The sequence below is a fragment of the Truncatella angustata genome (assembly GCF_020726525.1).
Source record: "Truncatella angustata strain MPI-SDFR-AT-0073 chromosome Unknown BKA67scaffold_3, whole genome shotgun sequence".
In the NCBI taxonomy this organism is placed as follows: domain Eukaryota; kingdom Fungi; phylum Ascomycota; class Sordariomycetes; order Amphisphaeriales; family Sporocadaceae; genus Truncatella; species Truncatella angustata.
The window spans coordinates 3,323,520-3,340,029 of record NW_025763383.1 but is presented as its reverse complement, the minus strand read 5'-3'; the positions used below and the strand labels follow the sequence as shown (position 1 = coordinate 3,340,029).

General features: G+C 47.3%; 4 protein-coding genes across 4 annotated transcripts; 2 read left to right on the top strand and 2 right to left on the bottom strand.

Moving 5' to 3' along the window:
- Nucleotides 1-1,274: 1,274 nt before the first annotated feature.
- On the top strand, nucleotides 1,275-2,401 carry BKA67DRAFT_562217 (uncharacterized protein). Its single transcript, XM_046102583.1, has 2 exons — nucleotides 1,275-1,767; nucleotides 1,820-2,401. Exons 1-2 carry the CDS (start codon nucleotides 1,438-1,440, stop codon nucleotides 2,201-2,203), a joined length of 714 nt encoding a protein of 237 aa, XP_045960202.1. The 5' UTR covers nucleotides 1,275-1,437; the 3' UTR covers nucleotides 2,204-2,401.
- A 3,352-nt stretch (nucleotides 2,402-5,753) lies between these two features.
- On the bottom strand, nucleotides 5,754-7,475 carry BKA67DRAFT_592061 (Tannase/feruloyl esterase; the record flags this gene model as incomplete). The annotated part of the gene is made up of 3 exons (XM_046104797.1): nucleotides 5,754-6,083; nucleotides 6,139-6,915; nucleotides 6,981-7,475. The coding sequence occupies 3 exons, from the start codon at nucleotides 7,473-7,475 to the stop codon at nucleotides 5,754-5,756; spliced, it is 1,602 nt and encodes a 533-aa protein (XP_045960201.1).
- Nucleotides 7,476-8,316: 841 nt separating this feature from the next.
- Nucleotides 8,317-9,942, top strand: BKA67DRAFT_516514 (Tannase/feruloyl esterase; the record flags this gene model as incomplete). Its single annotated transcript, XM_046097818.1, has 1 exon — nucleotides 8,317-9,942. The coding sequence occupies one exon, from the start codon at nucleotides 8,317-8,319 to the stop codon at nucleotides 9,940-9,942; it is 1,626 nt and encodes a 541-aa protein (XP_045960200.1).
- A 1,429-nt stretch (nucleotides 9,943-11,371) lies between these two features.
- On the bottom strand, nucleotides 11,372-13,701 carry BKA67DRAFT_592076 (putative protease S8 tripeptidyl peptidase I; the record flags this gene model as incomplete). The annotated part of the gene is made up of 6 exons (XM_046104799.1): nucleotides 11,372-11,499; nucleotides 11,568-11,664; nucleotides 11,718-12,506; nucleotides 12,560-13,488; nucleotides 13,543-13,578; nucleotides 13,632-13,701. 6 exons carry the CDS (start codon nucleotides 13,699-13,701, stop codon nucleotides 11,372-11,374), a joined length of 2,049 nt encoding a protein of 682 aa, XP_045960199.1.
- Nucleotides 13,702-16,510: the final 2,809 nt, after the last annotated feature.

Below are 16,510 nucleotides of genomic sequence, written 5' to 3'. Positions count from 1 at the left end.
TGGCCATTTGCAACTTTCGTAAAGATAGGGAAGAGATTGAGCGGGCGAGGCTTTCTATCCACGACCATGGGCTTTAACACGGCAACCAAAACGAACACCCATTGGCTGCCACTAGAGATGTGAATCGCCCATTACCGCCCCGCTGCATGGAACAGATCATCAACGAAGCGCACGGCGCGTCAAATGCCACCAATGCCATTCAGGATAATCTGGAAGCCCCCAAGATGGTGCCTCCGTTATCGCTGAAAGAAAGAATGTTGCTCAAAAAGCAGGAGGCTAAGGGTTAGAAGGAAGATCTTTGTAAGGATTCTATGCAATTTGGGGAGCATCTACCAACCTTAGAAGGTATGCTACGAGTGGATGAATTATTACAGCGTGTGGTTCAAGGGTTCCGCCTAGCGATGAGGGGTACGGAACAAGCGGGCAATGCCGATATCCTAGAAATGATAACTAAAAGCCGCGAAACCTAGGAAGACTAATTAAAACGTTTATATGTGGAATTTATTAACCAGTAGATGGCTTCAATTTAAGGTTTGAGAAAAGAGTGAAGACGATAGAGCCGGGCCAGCTTTCTAAAACTATGTCTTAGCCATTCAAGTCACACACAAATATGTTCGTGAATCTGTATAACCATACTATTTCATACATTGATTATGACGTGGCGCGCGAAGCCGCCCTGGACCCGGAAGGGCCAATCATTTGTATGGGCTGCCATGTCAACTACCCAGTCTCCCGTATGTTCTGCACGGACCGTTGAGCTATTTCAGCCGAGCAACCGAGAGGGGATTGAGGGACAGGAAATTGAGTTCAAGGCCCCGGGGTTGCAACAGCGGACTTTTATCTTTCTTCATGGAAACTTGTCATCGAGAGCAGGTGCTACTATAGGTTTTAGATGATCTTGTACAGCCTTCGTATGCCCAGTGAAGACAACTTACTGACCTCATGTGGCTATCTGCGGATACACCTATGGGGATTTGGGCGGAGTTGACTGACAATCAACTTGGTACTCCAAGTACTCTGTCATAAAAATGCGAACAGCAAATTTGCATCATAGTTTGCAAGCATGGGAAATAATGCGCTCTCCATGACGGATAGTGCTCCTTCAAGTTCTACGTATCAGCAAAGAGCGAGTGACCCTGACGACCAATCAGAAGACTAGCTGAAAGTGCTGGAACAACGTCCGAAGTTGCAACCAACCAGAGCTCTCGGCGCTCCCTCCGCGCTTCAATTGTTCAATGTTGCCCCCCTCGGGACGCCACCTCTAAACTCCCCAAGCATTTTGCTCCCGCCCATTACTGGTGATCTAATTAGACATAGATCATTGGAATACTTAGCAAAATTCAAGGGCAATCAAATCTGCCTTTGTGCATAAAAGAGCTTGCTGCCACCTTCCGACAGGCATCTTTTCTTTGTTCGTTATCAAACAACCAACTGATCATGACAGCCAGTATAATCAACAACTTCTCCCCATTCGACAACAGCCGCCTCGACAACTCCGCTCATTGGGATGATCGGTACCAGCATGACCCGGCGTCATCAATATCATTCACAGCACCAATACTCCCCACCCTGGAACAAAAGCTACAATCGATGATATTCTCGGCCCGTTCCGTTAATCCAGACTGCCTACAATCCTTCTCCACGAAAAGCACGAGCCAAGTCAGTTTTCAAAGCGCTGAGGACAACAGCTGCACCCCACCCAGCAAAACGAAACGACGAAGGGCAAACCAGGGCACCAATAAGCCTAACAGTTCCCAATATGTTGAGGTATAGTCACCTGCCAGGCCGTCCCTGTATGCGACGCTGACTACGAGAAAAGCACCATGACTCTTTACACGAAGAACTTCATCACAAAGGTATAACTGAGCTTGTTAGACGAGAGCGCAATCGCAAGGCCGCAGCCAAATGCCGTGCCAAAGGCAAAGCAGCAGAGGAAGCCCTGAAGGAGAAACGAAAAATCGAACGCGAGGGAAATCAATTATTACGAAATGCTTTTGACGAGCTGAGCAACGAGGTCCTGGCACTAAGGCACGAGCTACTCTGTCACTCAGGGTGTAATCACCAGGTGATTGACAATTATCTCAGAAATAGTGCGGATCAGATTAGCAGAGGGATGAGTCTCTCGTCGGCGTCGATACGAAGCAGCCCTAGAATAGGTCTCTTGCAACCCCAGAAAGTGGCAGAATCAACAACAAAAAAGTGAATGATCATTGGATGGCCCGCTAACAAGACCATGCTTATAGATCAACTCTCTAGGCTGATGTGGTCGATTTAACGAGTGTCGTATCCAAGGCGCGCCTAATGCTAGGGTCAAGAATGCAGTCTACTGTAGAGTTTATTTATATTTCCTTATTCTTCATTGAATATAGCCAAGCTGCCATCGATTGAACGTCGTAACCCCAGCTGGTGTGTTCCAGTTTGCCAGCTTGATTGCAGCCAGGAGGCCGGTGGAACTAAACCACTATCACCAAAGCTATCAGTCTAGCTAGCACCTACTGATCACAAAACCACGAGGAATATAACCACGTACCACGAATTCAAATAGTGCTCTATTAAAACGCTCCGAGTTGGGACCGATTAAGTACAAAAGAAGTCCCCGTATATGTTATGAAAGTCATATCTGAGGGATTACTAGTAACCACAATTGCGTTGCCCCTTCGTCCCCCTTTGGCGGCAGCGATGAGTGGAGCTGTACCACTGAAAGATGTGGCTTTGACTAGGAGAGAATGCGATTAACATGACTAGTCACAAATAATGTGTCTCTACACCAACGGGCACGGACTAAGCACGTAGACATGATTGCACCTACTGGTGTTACGCAAAGGATGTATATCGATGCCTCCGAGTGACGCCTCAGTCCACATTTCTATGTTTTCCCTGGATCGCTAAACCTTCCCTAGGCCTTTGATTCGTGAGTGTGTGGATCCTTTGCAAGATATTGACACAAGGAGGCAAGCTGATGCTTCAAATCAGATGAAATTTCTCGATTCTCTAGTTAACCCTACTGGCCACCGCATCAAAACAGCGGGTTTGGCCGACAGTGAAGAAATCATGAATGTCATGACGGGCGTAAGCCGGAGAGATTGCTCATTCTCTGTCTTCTAATGCGCTTCTAGAGGTAGCAGATCCGGTGACGGCAGCTGATGTAAAGTTCTTGGGGCGATTTCAACCTCACCAAACTAAGAAGACAAAGTGATTAAGCATATAGCTAAACGAGATCGCTTTGGGTCGTTCGCTGACTTCTCTTGTACATTTAAAACGACGTGAAAACGTCTTCCTCGGATTTGAGATGAATACTAGTTCATCTCGGCGTCCTTTTGGCCATGAATAAAATCTCTTATGATATTCTCAAGACTATCAAGCCCACGGTTTTCGATTTGACCCAAAAGTATCCGTGCATCCTTACTCGTTATGTTAGGATCACGCAATCTCATAGTAAGAAGGACCATGGCTGATGGTTTTAGCGATACTTCAAGGACGTCTTAGTGTTTCGTAACCGTAAATGCATAATAGGAACCAGTCTCGCCAAAGGTGGTTCTATAATCCTGCGGGACTGATATAGTAACGTATGATAGAGTAGTTTGCTAGGGGATCATGTGCGCTAAATAATTTGTAATTAGAACGGTAATGGAAGATGAGTTGCTTAATCTGGTTAAAAAATGCTTAGGATACCGCCATAGGTATGCTGTCTATGGCGGAGAATGTTTTAGTCGTAACAGCTCTAGCTGCTCTCGATTAACAAACGGACGAAAGATATCAAAAATAACAACATAAATCCATATACTAAAGCTATTAGCATCTACGAGTCTAGAAATTGACCAGGCTCTGGTAATACTTGACTTACTGGAATATTATAACATAATGCGGACGTCTGATGCCACGAATAGCCGGTAAAGGCAAATTCTCTATCCATGCCAACAACTCACGATATTTGAACTCTGCAAAATCGATAGACACATTTTCTTCTAGATTCTTTCCCTAGGACAAATAAGTGGAACTTCGCGAATGATCCACCAGAATCCGCAGATAGGTGGGAATGTGTTCCCTATATACGGCGGGAGCACATAACGCGTTATCTTGTCACTAGGGGAGGACGAGCTAGAGCCGTTTGGGCTGTCGTGGCCAAAGCCCCCCGGTATCGGTAACGTGGGTGGAAACTTTAGATACGAGAGTCTATGCTATCGGTAAAAAGTTGTAACCAGCTTATATGGTAAACATCATTCTTTCTTATCGTATTAGAGCTATACTCACTTACATTTGCCAATTGTAGACTCCCTAGGTTGTAATGCATGGGATTGTAACATTTCTGCTAGGACTTCGGCAAGAATTGATGTAATTGTTTCGTTCTCGACTCCTAATAGACCCAGCCGGATACCCATATTCACCGATTCTGCTCGGTAGATTAGCACACGGCGATCAATTCCCTAGCCTATATACGCTAGACTTAGTATCTGGATGCCAACCTTGTTGAGTATTGAGTCAGAAGTCTTTTTCGACAACCCAGAGCCTCTCTACTTCTACGAATACCGCTTCCACGTATTCATTAGCACTGTACATTTTCCGAGATGATACTAGCTTATTTGAGCATAGTAGAAAGAACGGACATATCCAAAACATACACATGCCTAGTATAGTAGAGCTTGCACGAGAAAAGAAGAATAAGAAGCCTGTCGATGGCTTACTAGGTCTGCGACATATAGATATGGTTTGAATGTGCCGAGAAGAGGGTGATCAGGCTCTAAAGATAGCGAGATAGCATTGGCGGCCAGCTCATCGGGGATCGGGACTGTTTTCCAAAATGAAATGTCCAAATTGACTAAACTAGTCGTTCGTCACACATATTAGTTACTTGTTTAAACAAGTTTTCCTGAGGATTTGGGCTCCGAAACTGATTGTTGGCCAATTCATAGTCAATATCGGTATGGATGGATCGATGACTGCGATATGTATCAAGTGTGTTGATAGAGCTTGACGAGGTTCTAATGTCGTAGTTCGTGAGTGTCGGAGGCACAACCGTTTTGTAGTGGCAATTGAAATTCAGGCGGTATATGCTGTTGTGCAAGCTCTTGTAATTCTGGGCGAGCTAAGCTGACCGGCTGAAGCAATATCGACTGAAATGGTTTCAGAGATTCCCACACAGCAATGATTGACATTCCGGGACGGTTTCAGTTACCTTACGTAACTAACCGCTCATCTCAGAAGAGCCTATAGCACGACACTAGAAATTCCATGAGCACTGTCTCCGTGCCTCGTTTGCGGTTACTCCATCGAGCTACCCAAAAGGACCAAGGTATCGAAATTGCTAATGCGAATCTCGTGGATAGCCTGGATATCCTAGATGTCATCTATTCAGAAAGCTCTTGTGGAGGGACCTTCGACGGTAGACATCCTCCGTATTACCTGCCAGATTAGTCGAGGATACACCAAATGACACCTCTATCGGCAGTCTACCAGACGAGTAATTATAAAAGTCATTTTTTACTACTGGATATAGCAGTGTAGCCGCCCGGTACCGTTGATCGTGCAGCAGTGGCCAAAAAGCTCTGCAAAACACCAAGCTGAATTTGAAGACTATGTACTATGTCTGAAGCTAAGAGAATTACCGTTGGCTGAAGCCTGTCTTCGTTGGTTGCTATTGCTACCCATGATTTCTTCGTTGATTCAAATTAATTTTGAAATCCATCATGTAATCAGACGAAGAACGGCATTGCACGCATTTAACATCAAAATATAAATCCACCCGGCTACACCATCTACCGACACTCCCAGGCTTCTGATGCAGTTGAGTTAGGCGGGAAGCCGGTTTTCATTGCTGACTTTTGGGGATAGGGACAGAGGATCCGGTTTCGTACCACTCCATCTGGGTCAGTAAGCGAGATAGGCAATGTATCTGGTGCTGTGCCGTTTTCTACCCACCTAAGGAGAGCGTCCCAAGTAGCCGTTGGTTGTCCGCCATTACCACCAGAGCAGTGGGCTAGGCCTGGAACCTCAAAAAGGCGATAAAAGTCTTGGACATGCGGGACAAGCTCCTGGACCTTGCTATAATAGTCCACTGTACCCTTTAGGGGAATCAGACCATCCGCCTGAATTTTATCAACCACTTGATATCCGCTATTAAAAAAAATAGAAGAAACGTACCATGCCATGATATGTGATGATCTTGCCACCGGCAGCATGAAATTCCGACAAGTCGGGATCGTTTGACCCAAGAATCGACTGGTACTGGACTGAATCGTAGTATAGCTTCGCAAATGACTTTTTATTCAGGTTTGTCCATGACCAAGTAGAGTTTTTCTCCATGAAATATTTGAACCACGCATCTCCCAGTCCAACTGGAACGCCGGTGCACGTTTCATTTTGGCATTTTGTCTGGGCATAACCCAGGTCAGCTTGTGTCGCGACGGGGCCATTGACTTCTCCAGATAGCCGAGAATCCACGTTAGGCCCATACCAAATAAAATCATTCATTGGGGATCGCGGACCAGTCCAAGCAGCCTTTGCGACCACTGCGGCAGTTTCGCTCAGGGTGATGGTTTTGTTTGTGTCGGGACATATAAAAGACTCTCCAACAAGAGCCATTGGATCAAATTGGCAGAGTGATTCGTCCGAAATAAGCCCATCTATAATTCCATCCAAGGGATCGCAGAATGAAATAACAGCACTGGTTATAAAATTAAATTCGCAAGGGGCAGGATACTCCCCTCGGTCCAACATAGTAACCTGCGCCCAAAGAGTACCGGCGAAGAGCTCTAAAACGCTGATAGCCGGAGCAGCCGCAGCAATGCCATCGTATGCATGGGGGTAACGTTGCGCAAGCATCATACCCTGTCTCCCTCCTTGTGAGCATCCGCTCCAGTAAGAATACTCGGGACCCTGGCCATAGAAGCTCTTGATCAAAGCCTTCGCAATGATCGCCTACAGGTTTTGGTCAGTAGAAAGTCAAACACATTGTGACACGCCAGCTTTAATAAGTCACTCACTTGATCGTTGAGGGACACGGAGGCAAAGTTTTGAACATTGTATAGGTTGATATTTCCCTCACTCACAAGGACCCAATCATCTGGCGCATATGCAGCTTGGCCGTCTTTGCCCCGTATACCAGCATCCGTGGTAGTAGTTACGTAGCCCTGGCCGATTGCACCTGTCATTGCCATAGTCGAAAGTGGGAAACGACCAAGTGTCCAGCCGCCACCGCCAACGGCCTGAAGGCGGCCATTCCAAGTGTCAAGAGGAAGCCATGTCTCAATATTAATAACGTCATTTTGGCCAGGGTGCGTGTATGTAACGGTAATGTTACAGAAGTTGACCTGATTTGCCACAACAGTTGGGTGGTTATAGTAATATTTTTCAGGAGCAACACCCGTGAAATTGAGGATCGGGGAGGCGGCTAAGGAGATGATCTCCGCCCCGAACAGAAAAGGCGTTGGAATGACTCCAGAGGAGCATGACGAGGGTGGGATAGTTGGATATGCCATCATGTAGGAGCTTGCTGGATAGCTGGTAATAAGAGGGTGTTGATTCATCCCGGTATAGCCAGTGGTGTCATATATAGGCAATAACGATGCACAACCATGGGCCTAAAATTTTGTTGAAGTGACGTGGTACAATAATCGAACAAAACAGGGAAACGATGTGCTTTTGAGCAGTATTCGCTGGTCAATAGATCATCAACGCCAACGGAATTTCTAAGGCTCGGTCATATGTGTGTACACCACTCCATGTCAAATTAGTTCCAGGTATAGAGTGTGGGCATTCAGATATCAAACGACCGAACCTGCCTATTTCCTTTTTTACTTGGCAAACGTGGAGCCTCTTTGCTCTTCCACGCTACTAGTAGAATCCCACAGTATGGGGTTACAGGGAGCTCTATCATCTGCTAAACGCGTACTGCGCATCGTTCTATTGGCTGAAGATCTACTAATATAACCCCATGTCATCACGTTTACACTCGCACTAAAGGGTTATAGCGGGCTTGGCAGTGCAAAGTCCTGTCCCTTTACATATTCCCAGGACTTGATGCCCCCCACCCTTCCTCATCTCCAGCGGCGATCCGCTGTCCGTTACCACTTACATTTGAGCTAGGCGCCAGCTAATTAGGTCGCGATCTGTACGCGTATACTATACTACCGTGGCATTGGTGTCTCTCGTGCTCTGGTAACCTGCACAAGGGCCTAGTTTTCCTCACTCGCAATCTGATTTTATCAGATATGTAGTAGTGCATATGTCGTGATTGTTTATATAACTCTCTGGGTTCTTCAACTTCTCCGCAGACACATATCCTGTTTTTGAACTTGCACCAGTCTCCTATTCTTGATTATGGCACTCCGTAGGCTATTCAAATTGTCGTCGATCCTTGCTTGGTCCTCGTTAGGATCCAGTACCCCTCTTGGCCATCGATTCCCGTGTTCCTCGAATTCTTTCAATTTCCCAGAGATATTTGGTGCCAATGCTACCGATATCAGCGCTAGCCCAGTCTCTAATTACACCACGTTCTCGCTGGCCCCCGGGAGCAATGTGGCAGGTACATACACAATCAACTTCTGCAATGTCACCGTGACGTACACGCATCCGGGTTGGGGTGATAGCATCACCGTCCACGTCTCGCTGCCCGCTGCCTCATTGTGGAATGGGAGACTCCAAGCACTTGGAGGAGGAGGGTACAGCGCTAGTTTTGGTGCGTTGTACTCGACTCAGGCAGTGTCTTTAGGATACGTTACTATTGACACCGACGCTGGTCATGTTCAGGGAGCCGAAGCCGCCCAAAGCCCCGAGTCATGGGCATTGACGAGTTCAGGAAACGTCAACCTATACTTATTAGAGAATTTCGGCTCTCGCTCGTTACACGAGATGGCCGTTATTGGGAAAGCTGTTACAGCAAGCTATTACGGCTCTCAACCACAGTACTCATATTTTACTGGGTGCTCTGGAGGCGGTCGCCAGGCTCTGATGATCGCACAGAGGTATGCTGAGGATTTCGACGGTATCTTGGCCACGGCCCCGGCTATCAATTTTGAGAATTTCATTCCAGCGGGGTATTGGGCTACGCAGGTTATGCATGACTTAGGCGTTTTCCCGAGTCCTTGTGAATTCAAAGCCTTCACGGAAGCCGCGATTGCTGCATGCGACAAGTTGGACGGGGTAATAGATGGCATTATTGGCTTGCCGGAGCTTTGCACGTTTGATCCGCATACCGTTGTAGGCCAGAGCTTCGCTTGCGACAATTTTACTCAACAGTTCACTGAGCCCGGGGCTACTATCGTCGAAGCCGCATGGACAGGTCCTAAGAATGATAATGGGAGGGTCGGTTGGTTTGGCTTGAACAAAGATGCCGCACTGGACAGCTATATAATTACGCAATACATATTGAACGGCACGTGCGCTGCATCGTCGAGCCCACTGGTAAGTAGCTATTTGCAATACTTGCTCGTCAAGGATCCAAACTGGGACCCATCCACCATGACCAAAGAGGACTTCTTCAACTACCTACGACAGTCACAACGAGACTACGACTCGCCACTTGGAGCTGCAAATCCAGACCTCTCTGCATTTCGAAGAAAAGGTGGCAAGATGATTTCATGGCACGGACTCGCAGATGATGCTATTCCACCAAACGGAACAATTGCGTATTATGAAAAGGTGTTAAAACTCGACTCTAAAGCAGGAGATTTCTTCCGCGTTTACGAAGCCCCTGGGGTAGCCCACTGCTTTGGGGGAACAGGCCCATCTCCCGACGGCGCACTAGATCAGCTCATCTCATGGGTCGAGAACGGCGTAGCCCCTGAAACGTTGACTGCGGTAAGCGCAAGTGGATACACTAGAAGTCTCTGTGCATACCCGCTCCAGCAAATATATCTGGGTGGTAGCATAACTGATTCTTCTTCCTTTGGCTGCGCTCCAAGGGCGGAAGTTGGGACACCTGCCAGCGAAGCTCCGTTCTTCTAAGCTTAATATATCATACGCAACGTCGGAAAGATTGTAAATACCTTTAGTCATGCTTTCAATTACGCACAGTTAGCTTGATTATTATATTGTGCAGAAATCTTCTGTCAGACTGATCTATTTTCCAATATCTAAATTTCCTATAATGTGGAGTAGTTAAATATCTTAAGTTTTAGGGAAATTCCCAAAGGATTAGGATGAACAGGTGTGCCTCAGTTGCCGCGGACGCTGGCCAGCCAATTATAGACGTAACTACGGTTCATCTATTGTAGCTAGACTCACAATACACAGGAAATTAGCTTGGTGCATAGCACCATCAAAGACAGTCAACCGCAATTAATAACCTCCGAACCTAAAGTTTTCGCCGGTCAGGGAAGCAGGACATCTGCTGAAAGTGAAACTCAAGAGATATAACTAAGCGAGGAGTCTTGTTTCAGCTCGCACTGGGTGATATGTCGACGATATATATCCAACTTGGTATCACGGCCCAAAGGATCAACACACTCAGCACACATGTGAACGGCAGCCGAGCTGGTCGCAAACTTTCGGATCGGACATTTTCGAGGTCTTCTAACAGCTACAATAGTTGTTGGAGCAGATTATTATCCTCTTTCGGCCAGTGGCGTTGTACATCAAAACGGCAGTCCTCAAGCCTTAAATCGAAAATTGTCACCCATGGAGATATCTGCCATCCATCCCTTCGCCGTCATCTTCCTCATTCTCTTAATCTCCAAAATAGCGGCGCATTTGCGGCGGTGTATAGAACTCAGAAGTAGGTGCCATTCTATTAAATGTTGGTGGTTGCAGTAGGTGACTTGAATTCCACATTCGAAATTGGCTAAATCCGTAGTGGAAACATTAGCAACCGATCATCGGTGTTCAATGACAATTATCGGTTACGCGGCTTGAATATCAGCTCATGACAAGACTGGAGAATTTATTCCCAGAATACTACTATTAGTGGACTCAGGTCAAAAAATCGTCATTGTGAGGTTGTTCGTGCACATCATCATGTTCGCACTCTTCTGGATTACGACCGCTCTCCTCCATTTCAGAATGCGTCGCGACGTACCGGCAATTAGCATACCTAAGGATATCGACTTGCAACAAGCTCTTTCCATTCTCTACGCCTTCAGCGCTTTGATAATGTCCCGGTTCATCTTCTGCGTGGTTGAATTTGCTATGAAAAAGCGACTCCGTCCTCATCCTAGGTTTGTGCGACAGGATCGATGAATTTGAGGCTCAAGTTGGACTTGACACAGTAATGAAACATATTTTACGCCCTTGTAATGAAAAGAGATTAGAAACAGATCTGGATATGGATCATACAGTAACAAAGAGACACGAAAGACGAGATGGAATCAAGTTGAAGATTCCCTTTATGCGAGCAACATGAATTTCCTAATCATGGTTTCACTTTGAAATATTTAGCTTATGGGAGGGACAAAAAGAGCTCCAGCAACTTGGGATAGTTCGGCGTCCCTAGGCCGGTCACTGGATCCCAGCCAGGAACAGCACTAAATCCATCAGTACCACAACCTGGGTTCGTACCATTGGTAACTAAAGCGTACAATATTAGCAAACACCAGCAATGGTTGGGACCTGACCGCGAACAATGCGAGACTCACTATCATTAAACACCTCCGGATGCTCGTACAGCACGGGGTTAATGAAGCCAACCGGGCTCTTGCCTACCGCTAGCCGCTCATCGTTGATCCGATTGATCTGCAGTCTCATCAGCATTATCGTAGGCACTATGTTAGATGCCGAAGACCTACAATGCCTGCAAATATAGGCGTGCTCGCACTTGTGCCGCCGCTGAGTCCGAACTCGCCACCGACGAAGACGGCAATGTTGTCGCCGTTGGCAGCGACATCCGGGATACCCCTTCCGTTCCTGTTGTAGATACCACCCGTGTCGCCCGCCAGGGCTGTGATATTCGGCAACGTGTAGTTGTCAGCATTTGCTACCAGCTCCTCGTAAAATGGATACCCAGGCTCGTGATCTCGGAAAAAGACATCCACGGCCGCTTTCTGGTAGTCAGGGACCGGGTAGACGTTACTAAAACCACCACCGGAAGAGTAGTTCAGCTTCTTGCCGATGTCAAGAGCAGCACTCTCCGGATCAAAGACACTAAACCCGGCGTAGACCTTCGTGGCACCAACGTTGGTAAGCCAAGGACAATTGTTTGGCCAGGTAGGGTTGAAAATGTTCAATTCTGGACCCAGACAGCCCGTCGGACCATCGAAGCCGTAGGGCTCGGGGTAGTTGCTAACGCCCGAATCACCAGAGGCGAAAACAAACGTCACGCCTTGCAGACCAAGCTTCAGATACTCATTGCACTGACGCTTTTGGTACGAAATGGGGACATCTGCTTCCTGGCCGCCATACGACAAAGAGATGACGTTTGGCGGGTCAAAGACGCCGCATTGCAGGGTACCATTGTACCCGTCGGGCCCAGGATCAGGATATGTCGGATCCCAATTGGGCAGATCACCAGTTTCGTTGTACGCGCTGTACGTGCAATAAGAGCCATCAATGGCGTCCAGTAATGAGTTGAAGCCCCACTTCAGCATTTATTAGTCAGAGCTGGTATGCGTGGAAAGACACGATTGCTCACAGTGTAGGTATCATTCTCCCATGTCTGATAATGGATATCGTCCACGTTGAGTACTGTGATAGTTTGGGGATAGACAATAGGGTAAGCCAGCAATAAATCTAACATGGACTCGCCGCCCGCAAGCGATATATTGTCGGTCTGGGCCACACCACCGTCGATTTCCTCGTTGAGGGGGTGAGTGCCATTCGGAATCCAGGGCGTGAAGTTCGCAAAGAACTGATCCAGGTCTGGTTGATCCCAGTACTGTAGTTCAGCCTCGAAAACACCCAACGAATTATTAGGGGCAGTGACGTTGCTAGGTGGAATATTGTACAATGCTGCGACACAAGCCGGCGTGATGGCCTGATCACATGTACTGAGATCACTGGCATTGGCCGAAAGAGCATTGAGAAGCTCTTGCGAGAACTCTTGTTTGGCTGTTTTCTTAAGTCTGTCTCCACGGCTGACCTTCCGGCCTTCTCTCTTTACCTTGAGGTCAATGTCGCTTTTCACCGGTGCCATGAGCTTGGTACCAGGCGTAATGTAGTCAATATGTTCCTGGATCTTTGCCGGAACATAATAGATGTCGCACGCGGGCACCACACCGCCTGTGATCTGGTCTGCATGTTCATAGTACTCAGTCTTCAACAATGCCTCGACCTGCGACGCTGGTGCATCAAATGCAAGCCACCCCTTGTTCTCGGAATGTGTCACATCGACGATACCGTGGCTAGCCAGCCAATCGCGCACCGCCTGAACGGCAGTGTCGCTAGGCTGAAATGCTGCGATGACATCCTCAGGTGTCCAAATTTTACCATAGTTTGGCGACTTGGGATGGGAGATATCAAGCAGATAATCTTCCGCTTTGTCGAGGTTGGATTGAGTCAATCCGATTCTCACCGGAAGACGCCTGTAGCTTGGCACGCGGTTGTGTCTTGTCCATCTCAGACCTTGGACCATTTAGTCAGATGAGTCAACAACTGTCGAGAAGCAGCAGGACTCACTGATGGTATCGCGATATTCATGAACAGTATGCTCACCTAGACATTCGTTTAGCGTGGAGTCCTTTAAGTTTGGAATAACTGAAGCGCACTATATGGGGATGCGGCAACGAGACTATTGCAGCATGATAGCGCCAAGCTGACCGCAAAAAGCAACTTCATCATTGGTGTTCACGCCGAGAAGCTATACTCGCGCCAAGGTTCGGGAAGACCTGAGAGGAACGACAAGAAGTGGAAATGGCCTTCGGAGCCTTGTCAGAGGCTGGGTCGGTGGTGCAATAGTGATCAACCTTTACGACTCCACTAATGCCGGCATTAGCCTGTACTTTATACAGCTGCCTGAATAGGAATGAGCACACACGGATGACTCGGCAGTCGAAAGAGAGAGATGTCGTCATTTGCCAAGTCATATAATGGTAGCCTATTTCAATGGCTTCAATTTGACTTTCGCGAATTCCGTCAAGAAAGGTGGCATTCACGACGCCCTTTACCTCTCCCTCCTCGCGCTGCGTGCGACAAGCCATACCGCTTGTGTGTCGCAAACAAAGGCCCACCATCGTCTGCAGCTCTGTCTACAACGTAACGTGATCATTTGAAATAGAGGCAACAAGCTGGGAAAGAAACCAGACTGATCTAATAGAGGCAACCTTCGGCACAAAACCGCAATTTGAATATATCATAGCATCTAGTGTTTTGCTATGAGTGCCCAATTTGCGATTGCCCTTTGTCTTGTAATTAGATCTGTGCTCACGAGGTTGGGCCTTAGCATTGTCGTGCTTGTCAGGATGGGCCCTGTTCTAACTATGACTTGCCTATACCGCAGCTTAAGAGTTGATATCGCAGACTTTCGATGCGCGATGCAGAGGGCGGAGGTCAGCGCCATCTTTCATAGAGAACTCTGAGAGTGGTCCAAGCATACCATATGCGGGCCTGATCCCCGAGTATGCGAAAATCGATCGAGTGAGCACATTTATTTGATCAGGTCTTAATAGAACAAGGTGCTCTATGAGAGTTGTGTTACACATCTTCTAAATAGGTCACAAATCATTAATCGTAGTTCAGTCAGCGAACATAACGATGGCTATAGTCCCATATACTGTGATCAACATGACGTGCTGCGCAAAGTTTCGAGAAGCGTCGAAGATACCCCCCTTCTGCAACGGAAGGTTAAACTTTGTCGTGCGTCAGCCGGCAACGTTACAATAGACGGAGTCTCCCAGCAGTCAGGTGGGTACACCCTTGTTAGACTATAACGTTTCGGTCGGCGGCGCCCAATGATGACAGCAACCATTGTGATGATTTCGATGGTATTGGCACTGGTGTGACACGAAACGACAAGGTCAGTGAAGGGACTTGAAGGATTTGCATCTTATTTCTCCAGATGAGAAGCATCTGGGCCGTTGTCGGGATGGGATGCCAGCTTTGAAACCAAAGCGCTTATCTGACGATGGTACCTGTGTGGCTACAATGTTGGAAATAGCGTATGTTCAAGGTTTCCGAGTCAGCGAACCAGTCTTCCCAGCCTTTTTTGGAGCCATATCAGAATAATGGATTTAGCAATCGTCACACTAGCATCTTGGAGGCTGCGACAAATTGCTTTGCAAGGAGTTCGTTGCCCACGATGTATTGGAATAGTGAGTGTTAGTAAGTAAAGGTCTTGGTGCATCAATTTTGTGGCACTCATGAATTTTACCAATATCCCAGGCGAACCAGGGATGATCAAGCTCAGAGCAATTGCCAGTGGTCCTCGAACACGTATTTTTTCAATCTTGGACATCACCTGTCAGCCAAGCCGTGTGGCTGCGCATGGTGCGACGCCTAGATAAATCATACTCATGAAACGATTGGCTGGATAGTCCTGTCACGAATTTAGACTCACGATAGCCTCACTTCCGTCCATCTTCGGAAAGTAACTGCCGAATGCAACTACCGTCAAACGTAGAAACTTCCTCGAAACATTGTGAGTCGGTCCATCTTACGCGTGTCGCGATGGTGGTTTTGTATGCCAGCATGATCAAGACCGACGAATTATACGACCAGCCCTGATGTTAGGTGACCTGTGGCGCTTCAATATTACAAGTTGAGTGTTGTATGATGTTGTACGAGCACATCATATTCGGCTTAGTGAGTTTGCTATTTCCAATATATAAGAGCCGAGATGTACGACAACTCACGGAATTATCGGTCCAAATGCTTTGTTTCTGGCATGAACTAATAGGGGAATAGTCAAGCGAGGTGATATAAGCTCGCCGAATGGTTGTTTCACCCAGCAGCTTTGACAATCAGCTCAAACGTGATGAAACAAGCTGAGATTGCTTTGATAGGTTATTGTATAGACAAAAATAATGCGCCATCGCGATCGGGTGTATAATTAAAGTGTACGTAGCCCAGGTGAATTTTGGTCGTCTCGTGTAATTTGATCATATTCACGCGGCATCATGTGAGAAGGCATCATATGTCCCGCCGGGGAGCACCTGTCGACTGTGCTTGACCAAGAGATTCCGTACTAGCGGCTGGGACTCGAAAACAGGCGGTCCTACGGAGAGATCCTGTTGCGTATCAAGTTAAGGGGTACGAACCTTCCGGCCGGTGCTGCTCTGGTCAAATCAATCAAGGCACATGGAAGCTTCGACCAAACGGAAATCTCAATCTGGCAGACAAGTACTTCTATGGTGACTAGCCGAGTATATCTAGGAAATCAAAAGGCTGTACTTCAGCTTGTGACGGAGCAATCATGTGTAGGATAGTGTCGAGGATGTAACAGTGCATTTGAAAACAGCTGAGGCGGTTATGCTCGGCAGCAGATGCTCAGTTATAAACCAGCGGGCCTGTTGTGGGTGCTAAAGAAAATCCCATACGACTTGATTGAAAGGAGACCTGGATCAGATGACCAATACAGTGTTCATTTTGCAGGAAAGCTGACACTGATCGACAAGGGTCGCGGGTAGGCGCATCGTACCAATTGGGACTT